The following is a 24,472-nucleotide window of genomic DNA, read 5'->3' as shown; positions in this document are numbered from 1 at the left end:
GATCGTTGAAAGTTATGGAGAGCTTGGGACCTTAAAAGTTGAACAATATGTACAAACACATGTGAGGTGAATGATGTTTTGGGTCTAATTTGATTGATGTTCTCGGGTAGCTATTCAAAAGTCAATTGAGTACCTGTTATGTGGTTGAATTACTGATACATGGGACTTGTGTAAGATTATAAATAATAGTGAATATTATTCATGAGTTGCATGATGTGAGTTTTGTTTAGAACTGCATGATTATAACAGCAACGTGATACATGGTGATATATGTCTTGGGCCCTTGTTAATTGTATTTGAATTTTCACAAATATTATGGGTGGGTTGGGCCGCATTACACGCTGGATCACGAACTGGGTACAAGGACTTCATGTTCTTGGTTAGTTATATATTGCTTGTTGTGAACTTGTGTTGACCAAGCATGTACTACATGATTGGTATGGATGGATGGTACTGATTGAAATGATAATTTATGATGCTGATGATAACATAGGGATTGAACCGACATGATTTAATAATGTTCGAATTATTGTTTGGGATTATTAGAGGAACTGTTAGTTGGTTTAGTAGTTACCATGATCATAAAGCTTATAGAAGTGTCATGTATGACTTTGACTTCATGTTAATATGTTAATGATAAATTACCCAGTATGCTATATTTATGAATGTAAGGTGATGGATTTGTTGATGAACTGATTAGTAGATTGTGTTTACATGTGTATAACATGCATACTGTTGTAAGTTAGATTATATGTACGCGTTTTGTGAGCAATCTACATGTTTGGTGTAAATCATGAGTACATGGATTAGTCGTGACTAACTGTATCGATAACCCTTTTAGGGCGTGGTTGATCAAACGGTTAAACGAGTAAATAACCTTACCGAGCAAAATCAAGGTGAGTTCACTGCACTTTTCTCAAGCATGTGTCCCGGTGGTTTTGGACAACTGGTAAACATTTGGAAGGGAAACATTGGGTAAATAACTTAATCGGTTTTGGTTATTGCCTGGAGGGCAATGGGGGTGATTAGTTGATAGCGCTATTAGGTGGGAAACCTCACACCGGGCCGTAAGGACGGGCGTGAACTAATTATCTGGGTATGGCTATGGTTGTTAGAGGCACACTCCTCGGATATATATGGGCACTCTCCCTAGGGTATCTAACGAAGGCAACATAGCAAACGGTCGTTAAGGGGTACCCACTCCCCGGATACTTATGGGCACACTCCCTGGGGTATCTAACATGAGCAACATCGTAACGCAACATTAAATCGCATTAACATACATATGGTAACATAACTTGTTAACAAAACCTTGAACTCACCAGCGTAGTCTGACACACTTGTCGCATGCTTGTAGGTAATTACTGAAGGAACTTGGGAACTTGCTGTCTGATGCTGCTGGAGTGGTTATGGTCATGATAAACATTTATATTGATTGGGTTTTGACACATTTATACATTTATACTTTTATGCTTCCGCTCAATACTTTGGTTTTGGTTAAACTTTTCAAACGTTATATTTATTCCAATTGGGTATTTCAATACATTATGACTTGTGTTTGATATGATTGGTGGCTCTTTGTTGGATCGTTGCACCTCCAATAGGGACATACCCTAGGTGGTAATTTGGGGGTGTGACAAATACGAAGATCAAACATCAATCGGAAGATCAAACATCAATCGGAAGCGGACCGGCAGTGGTGGTCGACGACGGCGGTGGCGGACCGGCAGTGGTTGGGTTCGACGACGGCGGGTGGTTGGGTTAGATGACGGCGGCGGTTGGGAACCATGAGATTTTACTGTCGGGTGGTTGTGTTCGACGACGGCGGTGGCGGACCGGCAGTGGTGGTGCCGGCAGCGGAGAAGAAGATGATACAAAGATGTAAGGATTATTGAATGGTGTTATTTTTTACCGAATGGTGTTATTTTTTACTGAATGGTGTTATCTTTTATGAATGGTGTTATTTTTTACTGAATGATGTTATTTTTTACTGAATGGTGTTATTTTTTACTGAATGATGTTATTTTTTACTGAATGGTGTTATTTTTTACTGAATGGTGTTATTCTTTTCTGAATGGTGTTATTTTGTTTCTGAATGGTGTTTTTTTCTTTTTCTGAATGGTGCTATATTTATTTACTGAATGGTGTTATATTCTTGTACTGAATGGTGTTATATTATTTCTTGAATGATGTTATTTTGTTTACTGAATGATGTTATTTTTTGTTTACTGGATGGTGTTTTTTGTTTCTGAATGGTGTTATTTTATTTCTGAATTGTGTTTTTTGTTTACTGAATGGTGTTATATTATTTTGTAAAAACACCATGAATTGAACTATGAATTTTTTTAAAACACCATGTCATGAACATGCTCTGATTCTGTGAATGATGCAAAAAAAAATTAAAATGAATGATGTTATGGACGGTTATCATTCCTTAAATCAAGGATTTTCTCTCTCCAAATTCCTTAAATCAAGGATTACAATATTTGAATTTGTTAGTGCATTTACAATCATACCCTTTTCAATTAATTTAGATCTAATGGTTGAGATTCTTTCTTACCTTTCTCACACTTTTGGTCTTTTTTACAATAACTTCACCCTATAAATATATGTGCGTGTGTTTTTTTATAACATTTAATTTCTTTTTTAATGTGAAATAAGTTTTGAACTAAAATGGCAATTTAGAAACCTTTTTTTGTTAATGCCAAAAATACCCCTGGTTATAATCGAGTTTTTAGACTAAGTTAGGCAATGTGATCAAAATCGCAAAAAACAGGAAAAGTCAGGGACCCATAGAAAAAAAAAACTATTTGGACTAAAGTGACAATTTAAACCGAACCTCAGGGACTAAAATGGCAATATTTTTTTAAGTTAACAAATGAAAATATTTAGAGAAAAAGAGAATTAGAAATGAAATGGATTAAAAAAAAGTAAGTCATATATAGTATATAAGAGATAAAAGAGTAAATTGCCAAAATCGTCCTTGAGGTTTAGGCCTGTTTGTCAGTTTCATCTAAAATGACTTTTTTATGCCAAATAGCCCTTCACCTTTGGCATTTTTTTGTCATTTTCATCCAAACCACTAATTTAGTTTACTTTTATGTTAAGTTGAACGATATTTGGATGAAACTGACAAATATAAAACCTCAGGGACGATTTTAGCAATTTACTAAAACTCTGTTAATTTCTTTTATTTAATTAATTTTGTCACATATATATAAAACAGAATACACATGTAGTTTTTATAAAAACATTAATAGTTTTGTCACATAAATTTTTTATAAATTTTCATCCAAACCACTAACTCAATTTATTCAGGCACAATTTAACATCAACATAAACTAAATCAAATTCATACACAATTTAACATCAACATCAATATCGATCTGCAATCCTCAGATTCTATATTCATACTATATCATAATACTTATGCTTGCTAAAATAAGTAAAAGTAAAATGTGACAAGAAAGATTAATACGATTAAAATTTATGACATTAAAAGAGTAACAACTACATCGAGTACTGAACTAAGAAGCTTTTAAATCTAACAATAACAGTCAGAAATTTAAAATTCTAATAGCAAGAATTAAGAAATTTTAGCTTCAACTCCGTCGAGTTTAGCATCGTCATGAACTCCACGTCTCTATCACCGCACTCTATATTACTGACAACACAAAGGTCACGAACGGAAGTCGAAGGCATTGCCATCAGGTTTCTAGAAACCTGGTCCCTCGTAAACAGACCAAGGTGCAGTCCATCAAAACACATCTTCAGCTCTTGAAGAGTAGCCCTATCCGCATATACTTGCTCCTCAACTTGCTTGATAAAGCGCTGCTTTAGATCATCAGACTCTGCAGAAGTGTATAACGCCATTTTATGTTATATATTACTCAACTGATGTGAAAGAAAGGTATGTTGGTAGTAAAACGTGATGGAAAACAGGTGAATTGGCAATGATAATCTAGGAGGGAAAATGTGTACATTTAATATAAACATGTACATTTATATTTAAAAACAACGGGCTTTTAATGCAAAAAATTTCAAAAATAAGTTTTCATGGCAAGCTAATAAAATTAAATATCGAGAAACCCAAAGGACAAAATTTAAACCTTCAAAAAAAAAAGATTATCATAATTACGATTAACCTCTTCATTTTCCATTTTAAACACTATAAAAGCCTGATGATTAGTTTGATTGAAAACATCAGCAATTGTCTTTTAAAAAAACTGTTTGTCAAAAAACAAACCAAAAACAGAAACACCAACAATAATCTAGATGGCAAACAGATGCTTTTACCACTGGCAGACACCAGCGCTGTTAAAACGCAATTCTCTAGATGGTTTCTCGAAGAAAAGAGAGCATATGAAGAACTAAACAGAAAAGTTGGCATCATCAGTGATAACAATTACAAGCAAACCTGCTGCAGCATCGGATTGCTTGATGAAGTCATCCACTCTCCTCCATGAGATCTCAAGAACAGCGCAGGAGAATTGATCACACAACTGCTGAAACAGTATCAGAAAATCTGCAACATGCTAGCCGATCTACAAAACAAAAGAAAGAATGAAATCGCGTGGAAGAAGGTGAGAGTCGTTGAAATCCTGGTAAGTGTTAATTCTAGCGTGTAATATTTTATGCATATTTCAGTCTTTAATCTTTCTTTATATTTAATTTAATAAAATCAATATCCATATTAACATATTCTTAAATTTGAGTGTTAATAAAAATTATCAACACTTGTTTCCTCATAATCAACTTAAATAAGTATAACTACAATAAAAAAAAATAAGCTACAAACCTAACATGCAACTCTCCCATCAAAGAAGCTAGCACATGGTCAACCACTAACGGTGGTTTTTGTGGTTATCTTTGACGATCAGAGCTATTAGAGTTACAGAGTTCCACGAATTGGAAGCTTATTTGGAACGATGATGCTCGAACAATGATTTGTAATCGGAGATTAGCTGGCGATTTTGAGGCTTCCTTGGAACGATGATGTGTAATTGGAAGCTTCGTTGGAATGATAATTTTGGAACGATGATGTATAAACGGAATCAGTAAAACATATCTCTTTACAGAGATTTCGAATAATCGAGCAACGGAAATGTTCGAACGCTGATGTGTAATTGGAGATTAACCGGCTGAATCATGGGAGCTCTAGATTTGAGAGAGAGATGGATTGAAAGTATGGTTTGAATTTTGAATGTGGAGTCTGAATCATGTGTGTTATATATGTTGAGCAATTTTGAATTTTGAATGTGGCCAGAGGTTTTGAATTTTGAATAGTGGGCAGATGTTTGAATTTTGTATAGATAAAATGTATTTTAAAAGATTTTAAATTAACATTTATGATGCAATAATGACATCAGATAGGCATTACTGGACAACCTGTCTGATTGCCAACTAAGCATTGTGATGTTAGCGTCATTTGCCCTTTTATAGAAAGTATAGATAGTATAGATAAGGTACATTATATTTATTACTTTCCTAGGAATCATGTAATCTAGTATAAATAAAGACAATGTTATGGAGAGCGAATCAGAACCGGATTCCCACAAAAGATGCATTATTCAATCAGAGCATAAATTTGGATTCCAACTTTTTGTATTATGTGTCAAAAGTATCTGGAATCAACAGAGCCTTTGTTTATAGGATGTAAATTTGTGGGGTACATTTTTTTAATTACAAATTTGGATAACTGGCGAATCATTTATCATGCTATCAGTAGAACCATTTGATCATATACATCTTCACTAGGCAATAATGCCTATACACCAATTAATTCATGAGTAAACCTAATAAAACTGGGAAAAACCCCTTTGTGGGAATCGAACCCAAGACCTAATGGTCTCTAAGCCTTATCTCACCCTCAAGATGTCACTAGGCTACGATGCCTTGGGTTTTGCGAGGTACATGTGAAGTGTGATTAGAGATGTAAATGGGAGGGGTTTGAGACGAGTATTGATAGTTCTAGTTCAATACCTGGCTGTGAAACCATGTCCCATATCTTTCGAGTATATGTCAGGTAATTACTGCCGGATATCAAATATACCCGTTAGTCTTTTAAAAAATACATGTTGGGATTTCAAATTACATTTTTTTCTTACCATTTTAAATATTATATAATTTTATATTCTTAACAACTACTTTGAAATATCTTACATATGAATAATGAATAACTAGTGGACTTCCCTCGCGCGTTGCAACGGGAAGTCTGTATCAGTTCAATTCATAAGGTATCAGGATCGTAACTGGCACTTTGTATAGCGATTGAAAGATAAACCCAAACAAAAGTCATGATATGCCCTAAAAGATATCGACACATATTCTACATTGATCAAAAACTTTAAAAATGAATATTGACAAAGGTTTCAAAAGTACAAATACTGGTACCGATGTTCAGTTGGTATCGTTGTTGATCGGACGATATCAATTTTGTTCGTCAGTGACACTCGTTGTAGCTTATTTCTTGTAATATAAAAAAGATACTATATTCCGCTACCGAAGTTGTTCGAACAAGAAAAAATCAATTATAATCGACTCATTCAATTTTTAACAAAGCTTTTATCGTAACGCAGATAAAATAAACATATTGCAATGGTACTTTTATAGTTTTATAAAGCATTACAATATATTATTAGAATAACAAAAATAAGCGTTACTTCATAAAACATTATATCTTAAAAATTTTAAGAAAAAATAAAATGTGTTTGAAAATAATTATAACAATACAATCTTAAAAATTAAGAAAAAAAAACTATATGTTATCATTTATCTCCACTCAAGTTAATATATTAAGCCCTTTATATATACTATGGCATTATAGTAATAAAATATGAAAAAAATGTTATAATGTAATAATAATATTTAAATATATTTTTACTATTCATAAACACTTTGATTTAATATTGATAATGATAATATTTAAATATATTTTTACTATTCATGAACACTTTGATTGTAATAATAATATTTAAATATATTTTTACTATTCATAAACACTTTGATTTAATATTGATATTGATAATGATAATATTTAAATATATTTTTACTATTCATGACTTTGATTTAATATTGATAATATTGATAATGATAATGATAATGATAATTTCATACATAACAATATCATTATAAAAAGTTTGAAATATCTTTACATGTGTGAAATTATGATATAAATTTTTAGATACAAGTTAATATTTCATATCATAAAAATCTTTCTATACTAATAAATAAAAATCCTTTTTGGACACGTGTCATTCTCTGGTGATTTCTCACCCTTATTTTTTATTTATCTCTTTTATTAAATAATAATAATAATAATAATAATAATAATATTAAACATCAATTTAACTAAATCTATTTATCTCTTTTGTTCATAATCTGAAATTGATTTCTTTTTTAACTCTAAAGTTTCAACCTTTGGCAATTTATGTCTAAAGTTTCAATCTTTGTTATTTTAACCCCTTTGATTAATTTGATTTTTCACTTTTAATTCAAAAGTTTTCATCTTTTGCAATTTAATCTCAACATTTTTTTTTACTTTCAACTTTAGTCTCTTATATACTTATCATCTTTCATAAGTTCTCCTTTAACGTGTCGTTCTAAATTTCCGAGTTAACACGCTGCAACGTGCGTGTGGGGTTCAACGTTTTTTCATCTCTTTTTTTCCTTTTTGACATGTCCATCGCAGCGCGTCTATTTTTCCCGTTTGATAGGTCTGTCGCAACGTGCGAGTCAAAGATCGACTTAGTTATTTTTTTCTCGGTTTTACACATAGGCTCGTGGTCATGTGAGAAACATTTCCCATTCATCTAACATGATATATAACTAATGAATCCCCGCCGCATTGTGGCGGGTGGTAATTCTAGTCTAACTACTATAATAAAAGAAATCAACTTTTGGATACGTGTCATTTATTGAAGATATCCTCAAATTTATATTTATTTTATATTAATTAAATAAATAAATAATAAACTAATATTAAATCTTATCATACTTTAATAAAATATTATCCCTAAATCTAACTTGTTAGTTTAATATATTTTTAAAATAAATATCTCTCTTATCTACTTATCTTATATTAAATATATAAATAATAAATTAATATTAAATGTTATCCTAATTTATTAAAAATATAACTTTTTTTATTATTTGGTATACAAAATTATATTTATTCAACTCGTGTAAAATGCGGGGTTTTTAAGGATATATTTTTTTATTATTTGGTAGATTTTTCAACCCGACTATACACGTGTTTTTTTAAAGATACGACGTTTTTAGTATTTAATATGCAAAACTACATTTATTTAGGATATAATTTTTTTATTATTTGGTAGATTTTTCAACCCGACTATGGGTTTTTAAAGATACGACGTTTTTAGTATTTAATATACAAAATTACATTTATTTAACATGTGTAATACACATGGTTTTTAAAAGATATAACTCTTTTTTAGATCTATTCAACACGTGTAATATACGGAGTTTTTAAGGATGTAATTTTTTATTATTTGGTAGATTTATTCAACCGATTATAAACGGGTTTTTAAAGATACGACGTTTTTAGTATTTAGTATACAAAATTATATTTATTTAATCTGTGTAATACACATGGTTTTTAAAGATATAACTTTTATATTATTTGATATATAAAATTACATTTATATAACCCGTACAATATACAGAGTTCATAAAGATATATAACTTTTTATTATTTAATATATAAAATTACATTTATTCAACCCGTGTAATACACGGGGTTCTAACCTAGTATAAATAATATAATCAAATACATAATTAAAAAAAAATTGAAGTTATTTTCTACATAATGAAACTATTAGAGTGAAAAGTTACTAACTAGCGTTAATGAAAAAAAAATTATGGAATATGCATCGCATAACGTATGTATATGTTTTCGGGTAATTATGTCGTAGAATATAAGATGTGAACCGTGAACGTACGTAAAGAATTAACTTATATCTTCTGTTTGTAGCGGCTTAACGGAGTTGCAACTCGCAATTTACATTTGTAGCGGCTGAAGATAATTGATCAGTCAAACCGAATTGATTGAATTCAAATTATTGCATATCTGATATCTGGTCTAAAACCGAATTCTGATTCAAATAATATTCAAACCGAAAACCAAATTTACAATTCAAAATGGTAGTTACATATGTGATCTAGTCGTCAAATTTTGTTCGGTCTTCGCTTTTATACATACCCCTAATGAGAAGTAACCAATTTGTGATGATCAAATCATTACTGTTACTATATATTTTAAAAACAAAGTTTGAACTAAAATAAGTTTAGGATTTTGCATTTTTACCTTATAATATAAGCTTTTAACTCGGTTTTTTTTTTTTTTTACTAAATTAGTTTTTCTCCTGTAAGTCAAACTTGTGTTCAAAAGCTTTAAAAAAAAAAATACGTAATTGTGCATGTTTTTTTTTTTGGATGTTTCGGTATATATTTTGTTGAGAATTAGGTTGTGTGAAATAGAGTTTTTTTTGGTATCATATATTATATCAAGTGCCAACGTTATAAAAGTATCATGACGAATGAAACCGATATCAACTTAACAACATCAATACCTATATCGGTGTTATTGGAACTTGTATTGACATTCGTTTCCATTGGTTCCAATCGATCCAAAACACAAAACTGTTTTTTTGGTTACACGATGGCCACCAGCCCGCATTCTAACCCGGAGGTGGCGGGTTCGAGTCTTGCTCGTTCCCAATGCCCCTACGGTAGCCGATTTACCCCAGACTCAGGCTTGCTGGGTGGCGGTCTGCGAGGTGGGATCACCTCGGCGGTTGGGAGGACCGTGGAATATCCCCCCCCCCCCCCGACTTTATTATTTTTTTGTAATACGACTTTATTTTTCGGGTTACATCAAATAACTTTTTGTTGTAAACAAGGGTTTTTTTTTTTTTTTTTTTGTATCGTACAAGTTGTGTTCTCTATAATGTACTTTTTGTGTTGTAAACTATAATTAGGGCTGGCATATCGTGTATACCCGTACACGATAATACACGACACGATAAGACACGATACACGAAATCTCATACACGAACACGACACGATAACTTATCGTGTCCTTTTTTTCAAACACGAACACGCCACGATATACACGAAAATTACATGTTAATACCTGTTAACATGACTGTTCGACTGTTATACACGAAAATTACCTGTTAATACCTGTGAACACGAACAAAAACACGAACACGACATGCTATCTGGGAGTTATAGAGAGAGTTTAGGGTTTTATTTTTTTTAATTGAATGAGGAATGAAAATAGAAAGGAATTAAGGAACCCACACGCACATGACTGATGAGTTTTATTTAATTTAATTTCTTATCGTGTACTAACGGGTATTAACAGGTAAACAGGTATTTAACCTGTTTATACACGAAAATTAACAGGTAATCTCGTGTCTACCTGTTTGGTACACGATACCTGTTAAGGCCATACACGATACCTGTTAACTTCGTGTAGGTTCGTGTCGTGTATTCGTGTAAAATTGCCAGCCCTAACTATAATGATTGCCAGTACCATACAGAAACTAAACGAACCGGTCTGATCCACAACGAACAGTGTCGGCATCGTTATTGGTATTCATTTTTAGTTTTTTATCAATATAAAATCAGGTTGATATCATTTGACATATCACGACTTTATTTTTCTTGATTTTGGCTTTCGGTTGCGATAACGAGTTCCGGTATCGTAACTGAACGAAACGCATCGATAACTACTAAATCATATCACGACTTAAATTTTATTGATTTTGACTTGCGGTTCCTATAATATCGTAACAAAACGAATCGACAACGACCGGTCCGTAACGCCTAACACTATTGAATCCACACTAAGTTCCAATTACAATACAAAAAAATAAAAGGGAAAATCGCCAAAATGTCCAAGTTTTGGTCAAACCTTCCAAAATAGCCTGGTCAACCGTCTCGTGGAGACGTCTGAACCTAGGTGAGACGTCTTGACGGCTGTCCAACCACATCGTGCCACGTGTCCGACAAACATGTCATGTTACCTGAACGGCTGAGACGTCTTGGCTAAGACGTTTGAGACGGCTTGAGACGTTTCATAGTGGCTAGCCGTTAATCAATACGGCTTGAGATGTTTCCCCTCGGCTCGAGCTGTGTCTGGTCGGCTTGAGCCATTTTTGTCTCTTTAGCTGGCTTGAGCCATTTTTTGTCCATTTTGTTAGTCCATTTTTTTTTCATTTATTTCTTTGAGACGCGTTGTACCATTTCAAGACGTTTAAAAATAATTGAAGACGTTTTAGATGAATTTCAAGACGTTTGTTTTTGAATTTATATAGATCAGTTAATTTTAAACACGAACTTTAAGAGAAAAATTGTTTTTTGGTGATTATCTCACAACATGAGGGTCAGGTTTGTTGTTTATACTAGGGGGAAGTGGGATTTGATTAACGGAAACATTGAGTATGTTACTGGTGTCGATTCAAGGAGACGTGGTTTAGAAATTGAAACAGATCATTCATATAATAGTTTTTTAAACTATGTTTCTAAGATGTGTGATACTCCAAACATTACACGGTTGTCATACCGGATGTCTACGTTTACTGATCCGATCGATATTATTAACGATCGAGATGTTAGATTTTTTTTTGATCTGGCGATGCAGAATCCTTTTGAATTATATAAATTATATGTTATTCAAGAGTCTGATGTTGGTTCATCTGGTTTGTCTTGTTTAAACAATTTAAACGCTCCAGATCTAAATATTCCAGTAAAAGAAAGTTTTGATGTTTTAAACGATGAGTGTCCAAATTTAGAAAAATATTCTGAAAAATATTTAACGTCTCACAACCAATCAGGTTCTTCATCTATAGTGTTCGAGGCCGGTCATATATTCAATAACAAAGAAGAGATGAAGCTCGAGTTGGGAAAGAAATGTTTGTTAGAGCATTTCGAGTTTAAAGTTGATAGATCATCTAAGACGCGGTATGAAGTTTCATGCAGGGGTGATGGTTGTGAATGGCGATTTAAGGCTCATGCTATTCCTTGTGGCAATTTATGGTTTGTTAAACATATGAACGATAGTCACACCTGTTCGAAGACGCAAACACACCCACATTTTCGTCAGGCTAACCCAAAGGTTTTGGGTCACTTTTTGAAGGAACAACTAAAAGACAGTGGTAGGATATATCGAGCGAAAGAGATTGTCAAAGATTTTAGACAAAGGTTCGAGGTTGAGATAACAAACCTTCAAGCTTGGCGTGGTAAAAGCTATGCACTTGAACTACTACAAGGAACTACACGAGACTCTTTTGCGGAACTACCAATATATTGTTACAATTTGAAACTTGCAAATCCTGGAAGCGTTACCCACATCTTGGTTGATGAGCAGAGTCGTTTTGAAATGGTTTTTGTTGCTTTAGGGGCGGCGGTAAATTATACATTATATTTTCTACTTTCTCTTATTTTTTTTAAAGTAACATGGGTTTTTGTCTTATTTCATTTTCATTAATTTTCAGATTCGTAGCTTTATGTTTAATCTGATACCTGTTGTTATCATTGACGCGGCACACCTAAAGGGTGAATTTAAAGGGACGTTGTTTTTAGCAGTGGGCATGGATGGAAATAATCAGATTTTACCCCTTGCTTATGGCATTGGAAAATCAGAGGATGGTGAATCTTGGACATGGTTTCTCTCAAAGCTTAGAGATTGTGTTGGTGAAATAGCAGATATGGCGATCATTTCGGATAGGGCGAATTCGATACATGTGGGTGTTAGGAATGTGTTTCCACGTGTGTACCACGACCTGTGTTGTCGTCATTTAATGATGAATTTACGTTTGCCGTCGTCTAAAAAAAAAGAGTACGAGGCACTATGGTGGAAGACGTGTAAATCTTATCGGATGTCTGACTTTAACGAGTCATTTAATGCTTTGTGTCTTGCTGTTCCTCGAATACGCCAGGTTTTAACAAATATTGGGTTTGGTAGATGGGCAAGAGCTCATTGTCCCGGCAATCGATACCACTATATGACATCTAATAGTGCGGAGTCTATTAACTCTTTGTCTAGATTCTCGCGTAAGATGCCGATAACGCAACTTATCGAATTTTTCCGCGAGTCTGTACAAAAATGGTTTTATGACCGTCGATTGCAGGGCATGCAGGAGAGCCATTCACTTACTCAGTGGGCACAGAAGAAAATTTTAAAGAAAATTGAAGGCTCTAGAACCTGGACTGTTGCAGGCATCCGGGTAAACAGCTTTGTTGTTGATGCTGGTGGGAAAAGGGGTGTAGTTGATCTTTCGAATCGTTCGTGCAGCTGTCGTGTCTGGCAAGTTTCGGGTTTACCTTGTGGGCATGTGATTGCTGTTTCAAGATTTTTGGGTGAACCTGACTGTAGTCATTATGCTTTCTCGTGTTACTCAAACGAAGTATACAAAAAAACGTATGAAGAATCGATTAATCCTCTGCCTCATAGGTCTGAATGGGTAATACCAGAAGGCCTTGGCAGTGTATTACCGCCGAATATTACAAAACGTCAATCAGGTCGTCCAAAAGAAAACAAGCGAATCTTGTCTCGTGGGGAAGAACCTGTTCCGGTATATTGTTCGCGTTGCCGAACATACGGACATGTTCGTGACGTTTGTTTAGATCCAATGAAATCACATATTCGTTCACAAAAATCATCAGGCAAAGGAAAAGAGAAAGAGACAGAAACGCAGAGTTCAACGGATAACATTTTTCCATCTTATAATTTAGCAGAATTTTAATAATATATATATTTTTTTTTATGTTTTATTTTATGAAAATCATGTAACAAATTCTACTTTTAATTAATATAAGAATTAAATTTTACAATCCGTACGTCAAGCCATCAAAAATTACTTGGTTTGTAGCGCCCGGCGTATAGTTCATCAGCCATGTAGCGTCTATATCTGACACAAACATCCTGCATGTTTACTTCGTTCCATGTTAATGAACGGTTGTTAACTAGATTTTCCAATAGCATACATATGATAACCCCGGAGTTTCGACCAATATGAGCTTCGTGGTCAGGCCACACAACATCCCCCAAATACTCTAAGGCTTGTACACTATCTTTCCTTGATTGTTGCCAGTATGATATACGTCCCAGAAACCATACAAATGGAGATTCAAATTCTAAAAGAATTTGATGTATTTTCCTGTGTATGCAAAATCCTTCTCCGCGGTTACTTACGTTACAGTTAACGGGAAAATAAGCATATATTTTAAACGAACGCATATTTATTTTTAGAAGTAACCAGTGGTTTTCGTTGTGCTTTACGGGCATGTAAATCTGGAAAAATTTAAAACGAAAATAAGTATTGGAAAAGGTATTATTTTAATGGATTTTTTTTTAAAAAAGTGTACATTCCGAATAATCATATTTGACAATGTACCGTATCAACCTCCCAAATGGGAGGAAAAAATTCTTTTGTGCCATCTCCATATCCGTAGGCCTCTCTATTTTGTTCTACTATCATGTTAAAAAAAGTAGGCGGGAGAACTGTCCACCGATCATCATTTGACGACATCGCCCGTTGATACATAAGCTTGTTGCACCAGGCATTGATATGCTAAGAAAAATATGGTAAATGTTTGACAAAAAAAAAAGTTTAATAAACGTATCATTAACATAATAGGTATTTCGAAGTTACCGTTTCCTGAATAAATCCGTTTCCACAAAATCCAAGTAATCCGCCACACCATTCTTTTCCCAGAGGTGTTTTACCCATGTAGGTTGAGTAGCAAGTTGGATTATCGCCGTCATAATAAAACTCTAGAATATTTGGCGACCAATGTTCAAACCCATCGTTTTGGTTTATCCAAATGGTGCGTTGCACAGAATGTGGAATGTTTGAGTAAGACATTTGGTGTGGCATTATTGAGATAGTGAGGGCACACATATATATACACACATTTTCACAGTAAAAAAAAACTAAATAATATAAAATAAGTTTAATACAAATAGTTATGTTTATAATTTAAATTAATATAAATCATTGAATAAATTCGAGGTCGTCCTCTTCTAGCTCGTTGACTAATTCTTTAGGAATAAGCGAGTTGTAGAAAAGTGTCAACATATGGCGCCTCATCCTTGTAGCCGTTATGCTTGTTTTTTCACCATCATTTAGCGGTTTTTTGTTAATCAACCGGTCTAGAAATATACAAACCCAAACCCCACAGTCCCCTAATGGTCCTGACTGTTGTGGCACATCATTTGCATATTCTGTTTGAAACGGAAATTTGAACGGTAAAGGTTTGTTGTCATAGTAACCATGCAAACGAAGCCAATGGTCAAAAACAAAATTGATGTGGCAAACCACTTCCGTTCTTCCTTTATCCAAATCTCGCATACCCATCAAGCTAAAAAAAAAAAAACAAACATTAATTTTAAAAGTCAACTTTCGAAATTAAAAGTATAAAATAAACACTGTTTAAAATTAAATTTTTACCTGTCATAAATAGTGAGGGTCCCGTTAACGAGGTTGAAAACTCCTAAAAACCAGTGAATTGATGGTATAAATAATGGTACATACACCTCGTCAACGCTAGTTATCCGAGGAAAAGGCTCTACTTTCCCGTTGAAATAACAAGCGAATTTCTGATCTAGAGTTTGCAAATGCATCTGAAAATATGGGGGTAAAATGGACCAACGAGCGGATGGATCTCTTGAATTATACATGTGTAGCATCCATGCAAAAATATGCTGTTACAAGTTTGGACAATTTTAGCGAAAGTTTATACCAAACTATAGTATATTTAGTATTAACAAGTGTACCTCATCGCTTAACCAGCCATTCCCCTCAGTGCCTAGCAAAGACCCCCAGAAATCAGGACCAGCATAGCCGCCTGCTGTGAGTGTTAGTTGTCTAACTCCACTACTTGGTGCCCAATTTTTTATCTTTTCAATTAATTGATCTTCATTATTTGAAATATTTTTTTGCTTCCGCCGAAGATTTTTGTAAACTACAAATGGTGAAAGCGTAGCCTTGGCGGGCTTCACAAGCCTTTCGGACCGTCTCAGTTTAATCATCTCCACATCGTCATCCTACAATTACATTATTTAAGAACTAAATTAACAAAACATACATGGATTATAAAAATTATATACGCTTGCCAAACTTACGGCTTCTTCGGTAACATTTTCTGGAATTGAAGACACATGATACACTTCATTATTGAAATTCAAAAAGGAATCAGCTGCCGCCTAAAAATTATTAAAAAAAGTTAGAAAAAATTTTAAACTAAATTTAATTTTTTAGACTTTTTTAAGCAAATAAAAAAATAAATGGGTTACATTATCATATACTTTTGGCAATTGGTCCATCGGTGTTCGTATTTGGCTTGGAGTTGATACCGGAGCCATACGAAAACTTTGCAACAACTCCGACTTCAACATGTCAGTTAAGGCGCGGTTGTTTGAGTACATCTTCTGCGACCACTCCGAGTTGATCATGTCAGTCAATGCCCGGTTGTTTGATAACATCATTGACTGAAATTTAGAGACAAGCTGCTCTTCAGAATAAAATCCCGATGAAAACTGACCGGGACCAGCATCACGTTCAAACTCAGCCGTCTTTAACGGAACATGGTTTGTATGAACCGGGATTTCCGGTGAAAATCCGTGCGTTAGAGGCACCTGAACTTCATCATCGCCGAACAAGCTGGCAATGAAGTCCTTCTGTGGTTGGCCGTAGTTTTGACTCAGGCCGATTGGATTATGAATTTGAGGGGGTATTTCAGTCGCCATAGCAGGATTAAAAACTTGACGTTCAAGGTCCAAATAATCCGAGCTTGAACTATACCACTCAGTCTCGGCCTCGAACATAGTTGGTAGTATAGCCATTAGGGGTTTATATTCAGATATCTAACATGTTGAAAACGAAAAAATGTTATAATTTAATTTAAACAGTTTCTAATTTATTTTATAAGTTGATTTTTTTTAGTTTTTAAATATATAATTTAAACAGTTTTTTTAAAAATTAATTCCGTTTGTAACTGTTAACATTTTTACCTTTTTATTTTATAATTTAATACGGTTAACGGAATGAAAACAGTTTCTAAAATTTTATAATTTATCGTTTTTCAAAAATTTTTATAATAGGTTCAAAGTGTTAAATGTTCGAAATTAAATTTTGTAATTTTTTAAATTTATAATTTAAACAGTTTTTCAAAATTTTATGTAATTATATTTTTGATAAATTAATTCCTTTTGTAACTGTTAACGGAATGAAAATATAGTTAGTTTAAACTAACTATATTTTGATAAATAAAGTATAAAAACCTCACCTTTACCGCATTGGCTAAGATGCCATCAACATTCACCTTCAATAGCCTATGTCCTTCTTTCCATCCTAAAAATCTCGGGATGGTCGGACATTCAAAATACCCCCTCTTTTGTTTAAATTCCGGAAATACCTCCAGAATCCACATCTGTAAATGCATTATTTATCAACTATTAGTATACAAATTAATTTAAGACAAACATTACACTTAAAATATAAAATATAATATACGCTTTTTCAGGTACCTTAAACGGCCAAACAAATCCATCTAACGAAAAACCCCTCGTGTCTTCCTTTTGACGAATGTGCATATCATACACGTTCGTATACGTGCTCTCTCAAAAATAATTACCCCATGGATATTGGTTAAACGCATTCAGATTATCCACCAGGGGTAACAATTTAATATCGACTGCATTTGTATCCTGCAACCCTAAAAACCCTTGACCCAAGAGCATCAGTAAACATATTCTTGCGCAATCTTCATCGCTATATTGCATGGGACCTTCAAACATATCTCTAATTCGTTTGAAATTAATACGTTCTCGGCCCGAGAAATGACGGTTTTTAAATGACTCAGGGTGGTCAATCGGCGTCCAATTATTGGACCCAAACCTTAATCCCGTTATTAGACAAAATTGTTTGGGGCTAAACATTAGCGCTTGTTGGCCTAGGCGATATGTAATCCCCAGTCTGGGTGTAGGTGTATGCACTTGTAGTTGTGCAACACCTAATAAGAGTAGACTGTCACACATGACACACCTAATATCCAAATACGGACCAAAACATGTCTGCCTAATCTTTGATATAATAGGATCCGTCATTCTATTGTTTATATACTTCACTATATTCCATGATTGACGAACTTTGACTTTTTGGACCTTGTAAAGTAACAAAAAAAAAACAGAAAAAAAAAAGAATAGTAAGTATAGTAAAATACTAAAACACTAAGAATAATGTAAGAAAAGACATAAGATATCACCGCTACAGATGGGATAACGTTTTGTCCAACGTCTTGCATGTCATGTTCAGGTGGTTGCATGTGCTCTTGACGTGGGAAACCGTAGTAATTTGGATCCATTTTGAGTCAACGAGAAACGTGATGCTTCGGAACGTGAATGTCGTGTGGTTTCAACGCAGCTTTCAACGCGGGTCAGGTGTTTGCTCGTCGGGTTTTTCTTCGGATCTTCAACAGTCTTCGGATCCTTGTTCAAGATGGCCCCAAAGGAAAGAAAGAACGTGGTCCCAATGCCGTTTGCCCGTGTGAAATGAAACACATGAACCCACACTGTCCTACTCAAAACGTGTTCCCGGACACGTGTCAAGCGATGGGTAACGGGGACACACGTGTCGTTCATCTAAGGGCATATCGAAATGAAACTCCTGACGTGTTCACGTGAAACGTCTCACGACCTCCTGAAACGTCTTGAACGTCTAAAAAATAACACGTGTTCAAAGCTGATACGTCAAAGGATCTCGTGAAACGTCCCAGACGTCTGAAAAATGGAAGTCAAACGTCTCAAGTTACAGTCAAACGTCTTCAACGTCTTCAAAATTTTGAAACGTCATAAATGCAACGTGGCAAACGCTTACCCGTCTTGATTAGCGTGAGACGTCTGAAACGTCTTGAAAATTGCTGAAACGTCTTGAAACATGCTGAGACGTCTTGAAAACGTCTGAAACGTCTTGAAAACTGCTGAAACGTCTTGCATACCTCGGGACGTGCAAAAATGATTTTTTATTAAATATTTTTAAATTTTTTTTAATAAATAGGAACGGGATCTCAATAACAATTCTTCCCTATTTCAGTATATTTCTGTAGCACGCGAAAAATGTCTGAAAACAATAAAAACGATGTATACTGCTCTCAACCAGCAAACAAAACATCATCTTGGATTCTCAAAAGATGGAGAACTAACAAGGGTGAAAGTTCTTCTGAAGATCCACAACGAAATGATTCAAACCAAATGCACCTTGTACACAATAGAGAAAGTTTTCACCTCCACAGGGCTGGTACATGGGCAATTCCAGACGACGAAAGTCAGAACTGGTCAAAAGATGTGGAAACATTCTACAGAAATGGGGATGCGCCGTTCTGTTATTCAGCAGTTTTCACAAGATCAATAGAGTTGGACAAAAATTTTTGGGGGACTCTATTAGGTTTTCGCTGTGGCGGCTACCTAACCTCAACAGTTAATTATTCTTCCTAATTTTTTTATTAATTTTACTAATTTTTTTCGCGTTTTTAATTAATTTTAAATTAAAACTTATACAACATATTGAAGGATGGGTGGGAAGGCTAATGGCTTGGAGAAATAGAATGATTCTACTCCAAAAACCGTTGTTAAACTTTCGGTGGACAATTCTTCCACCACAATTTTATGAAATGTTGTTACATTCTACTCCAAAAACCGTTGTCAAGTATGCCAATGGCAAATTACACCCATTTCCATCTTTCTTCGAGGTGGATTACGTCTTATTTCCGTTACCGTTAGAAAATAACGAATGGCTCCTAGCTAGACTAGAGTTATCGTCACAGGAGTTGGTGTACTACCCGTGCGAAGATGTTTGTGTGGGCAATAAATACAGAAACGTTATTCTACCCCGTTTGACGAAGGTTAAAGTTTACTTAGGAGCATTACTAGTGCATCTGCAATATTGGAAAAAAACGGGAAAACCAGAAATTTGTATATGTGCCGAACTCAATGACAACTACGTGTTATCTAACCCAACAATCGCAGGGAATGAAGCAGTCTACCTGTGTATGCTTATGGAGCATCTGGTTACGGATAAACCAATAAATATAACTGGAGACATTTGTAAAAGTTTTTTGTCGTACAGACAATTTATTGCAGAAAAACTGTATTTTTGGCGGTGTTTACCCCGTCCAAATGTTGGCTAGTTTATGCAATAAAACACTTGTTTTCAATTTATTTTGCCTTTAATTTATTCATTTGATATTAAATATAAAGACTTTAACATTAAATGTTAACAGTAATCAATGAACCCACTATAAAATGGCATAGACATTCTTGCCATTTAACCACATCATGGATTCTTCATGGACTGACGAAGAAGACATTGCTATTGCCGTCTCGTACGCTGCCGCTCATGATGAAGGCACTCACTCAGTCTCCGATCCGGCGTTCTGGGGTCAAGTTATGAACTTATTCTGCATTCACGTGCAACAAACGACCCGTAGCCCGAATGACCTCGACATTCGGTGTGCTTTACTATGCTTCAAATGTAGCCGTTTCTTAGGAAGGTACAAGAACGTTAAAAAAAAGGATCGGAACAACAACATGGACGAAAAGGAGGTGATTGAAGAAGCCCTGTTAGACTACGCAATAATTTATGACGAGGATTTTGAACACATTTCAGTGTTTGAAATCTTGAAAAATTATATTTAGTAGCGTTTTAGGATTTTTTTTTATCTTGTATCGTTTTTTATGTTTTATTAAAAACATGTTTTATCGTTTTATCTAATTGCAAATCCGTTCAAAACATTTGCCTACAAATTCCACAAATACAACAATATTGCAAATTCAATTACAAACACTAAATAGGATAGCGATGCAATACATACTAATTCCACAAATACAACAATATTGCACTTGCAATTAAAAAGCTTAGCACATATAGTTTCTTCGACTTCATCTTTGGGTCACATCTCATTGCTTTCAAGTTATTGTTCTCCTCTATTAATAACTGGTTTTGTAATTCTAGGTTCTTTATCTTCATATCTTTATACGTCACTGTAGTTGAGGTGCCGTATGAACGTTCAAGGAACATATTATCAACATCTTGTTTCCACAAGAAGAATTTGCAATCACCTCTCTACAAAAACACAGAAACTATAAAGTAATTGCAATTGAGTATCTAAAAAAAACAAATCCAACTTACAGGCCAGTGAGAACACCCGTAAAATTCTTCACCATGTCTTTGACTTTTAAGTCCAGCAACCCGAACAACAGCAAGAATGTCGTGATGACAGTACACATTTCCATCCAAATCGACCTTGAAAAGTCGTGGTCTTCGAATTAGACCAGAGGTAGAAGACGAGGACATGTTGAATCAAATGTTCCAAGTTGATATTTCTTTTCTTTTATAAGAGTTATATTCATGTTTTCATCCCTGAAGTTTGTCAAACATAACGTTTTCAGCCCGTTAGGTTCATTTCCGTAACCATTTCAGTACACTAGCGTCAGTTTTTTAAACACAGGGACTTAAGTGTAACTCAAAAACATTAAAACAAAAAAATACGTAAAAACCGGTCACATAGGGGATTCGAACTCGGGACGTGTAGTTCAACAAACGATGTGGTGACCGGGCGGGCTAAGCCCTCATCCGTTAATATTCAGCACATATATTATATATATACAAACTTTAATATTAAATAGTAATAACTCAAAGACATTAAAACCAAAAAATACTGTAAAACCGGTCACTAGGGGGATTCGAACTCGGGACGTGTAGTTCAACAAACGACGTGGTGACCGGTCGGGCTAAGCCCTCATCCATTAATATTCAGCACATATATTATGTATATACAAACTTTAATATTAAATAGTAATAACTCAAAGACATTAAAACCAAAAAATACTTTAAAACCGGTCACTAGGGGGATTCGAACTCGGGACGTGTAGTTCAACAAACGACGTGGTGACCGGTCGGGCTAAGCCCTCATCCGTTAATATTCAGCAAATATATTATATATATACAAACTTTAATATTAAATAGTAATAACTCAAAGACATTAAAACCAAAAAATACTGTAAAACCGGTCACTAGGGGGATTCGAACTCGGGACGTGTAGTTCAACAAACGACGTGGTGACCGGTCGGGCTAAGCCCTCATCCGTTAATATTCAGCAAATATATTATATATATACAAACTTTAATATTAAATAGTAATAACTCAAAGACATTAAAACCAAAAAATACTGTAAAACCGGTCACTAGGGGGATTCGAACTCGGGACGTGTAGTTCAACAAACGACGTGGTGACCGGTCGGGCTAAGCCCTCATCCGTTAATATTCAGCAAATATATTATATATATACACAAGTTGTATTATGTTAAGCTTTAACTTTTAAAACATACTAAACGTTAAATTTAAAAGACAAATTTTTACAAAAGAAAAAAAACATTACATTCCTTAAAAAAAAAACATTACATTACTAAAAAAGATAAAAAAAAAAAAACAAACAAACATCTAAATCCAAACCCTAATCGTTTCCCACTGCGAGACATGTTCGAAATCATGTCCTTCATCGTGGCGAAAGTTCATAAGGGCAACCGCCTTGATGTCGTCCTCGCTAAGGCCCTCGGATGAGTTTTCCACAGACTTGTAATAATTCTCGAACTTCTTACATTCCAACCGTATAACCCGAAACCGTGAAGATAATGCATCAACGGTACGGCCGTGGTTCGGACCACGGAGTTGTGCAAAATATTGTTGCACCCGGACCCATAGACCCCCTGCCCTCGACGAGGAGGATTGACATACACCTCTTCCCAAGCCTCCACCAAAGCTATGTCCTCAACTTCCGTCCACCCGTGAGCAGCCATGTCTGGTTGTGTGTAGAAAGATGAACAAATATGTGGAAGAACAACGGCGTGTGAATGTTTAGATTTAGGGGTATATATAGGTGGTGAAGTGGCTGTTGAAAGGTTGAAACGTCTTGAATTTTTAACATGTTGAAACGTCTTAAACGCCTTGAATTTATAACATCTTTAAACACATTGATAATACTGATTGACTAAGAATTAAAACGTAACATACTAAAATTTTTAACTTTATTATTATTTAATACAAAGTACATAATCAGAATAACATAACACTGATACAAATATAATCTCTTTGAACTATAATACACTAAACCGATACTTCATATGAACTTGAATACACTAACCGCAACTTCCATAAATTTAAAATGGGGTTTCCCATCCGGAAGTTGATTCCGGAAATTCGCATCAAAACACCTAGGAAAAAATAGTATCGGTTGTGAAATGGTAAGTTCCATCAACCCATATTTTTTTTGGCCTAGGTGATATGTAACGGGTTGTTCCAAATTTGGTTCAGCGGTTCCCCCGCTGGGTGATGTTACAAGACTTGGCGAACACATTGGTTCAGCCCATTGTGTTAGCCAAAGTCTTATTAACCATCCAAAACGGGTAGAATCGTCATTACCTGAACAACCCGTTTAACCCTTCACGTGTCCGTTGTAGATGAGTTCTTGAACCCGATCAACCCCGCAGAGCACGTAGAAGGGGATATTAGACCTGATCCCACAAAAACTGGGAAGATCTATGTCCGTTGTAGATGACTTCTTAGAACCAGTTGTAGATAACTTCATAGAACCATTTGTTGAATCCGGGGGTCTGCCCATTTTTTTAAGCTGTAAACACCAATGTTGTAGAAAATATGGTTAATAAGAAAACATTGTGTATAACAGGGTGGAAAATTGTGACTTAAAAAGAGGTTCAAAACGTCCTGAAAATTTCTTCGAAATTCGGGAAACGTCTCATCTCAAACGTCTCAAACGTCTGAGACGTCTCATACGTCTGAAACGTTGAAAACCGTGAAACGTCTTAACATTTAAATAAAACATTAAAAAATAAATAAATAAATATATATTTATAATAACAATCTAAACTAAAAAAAAACTTTCAACATATGTCTAACAAACAATCTAAATAAACGGGTTAAAAAACAAATTATTATATATTTAATATATGTCTAACATATCAACGGATGAGGGTTTAGCCCGGCTGGTCACGACGTCGTTTCTTGAATGAAACGCCCCGAGTTCGATCCCCCCCCCCCATGTGACCGGTTTTTTTTTTTTTATTTTCAGTGTTTTAAAAAATTAGAAATTAATATTAAAAAAAGAAAAAAAAAACATTACAATCAAATATTAAAAAAAAATATAAGCTTAACGGCTAGCCACTCTCAAACGTCTCAAGCCATTCAAAACGTCTCGAAGCCACTCTCAAACGTCTCAAGCCATGCAAAATAGAAGCTTAACGGCTAGCCACTATGAAACGTCTCAAGCCGTCTCAAACGTCTTAGCCAAGACGTCTCAGCCGTCCAGGTAACATGACATGTTTGTCAGACACGTGGCACGATGTGGTTGGACAGCCGTCAAGACGTCTAACC

General features: G+C 34.6%; 2 protein-coding genes across 2 annotated transcripts; one reads left to right on the top strand and one right to left on the bottom strand.

The window, feature by feature from the left end:
• Nucleotides 1-11,404: 11,404 nt before the first annotated feature.
• On the top strand, nucleotides 11,405-13,772 carry LOC110882071. Its single transcript, XM_022130168.1, has 2 exons — nucleotides 11,405-12,433; nucleotides 12,522-13,772. The coding sequence occupies exons 1-2, from the start codon at nucleotides 11,405-11,407 to the stop codon at nucleotides 13,770-13,772; spliced, it is 2,280 nt and encodes a 759-aa protein (XP_021985860.1).
• A 1,225-nt stretch (nucleotides 13,773-14,997) lies between these two features.
• Nucleotides 14,998-15,544, bottom strand: LOC110882123. The gene is made up of 2 exons (XM_022130208.2): nucleotides 15,480-15,544; nucleotides 14,998-15,390 (listed from the first exon to the last, which is right to left on the bottom strand). Exon 2 carries the CDS (start codon nucleotides 15,384-15,386, stop codon nucleotides 15,024-15,026), a length of 363 nt encoding a protein of 120 aa, XP_021985900.1. The 5' UTR covers nucleotides 15,387-15,390; nucleotides 15,480-15,544; the 3' UTR covers nucleotides 14,998-15,023.
• Nucleotides 15,545-24,472: the final 8,928 nt, after the last annotated feature.

Source organism: Helianthus annuus, chromosome 10, assembly GCF_002127325.2.
Source record: "Helianthus annuus cultivar XRQ/B chromosome 10, HanXRQr2.0-SUNRISE, whole genome shotgun sequence".
NCBI classification, from domain to species: Eukaryota; Viridiplantae; Streptophyta; class Magnoliopsida; order Asterales; family Asteraceae; genus Helianthus; species Helianthus annuus.
This window is presented reverse-complemented; position numbering and strand designations above follow the sequence as displayed.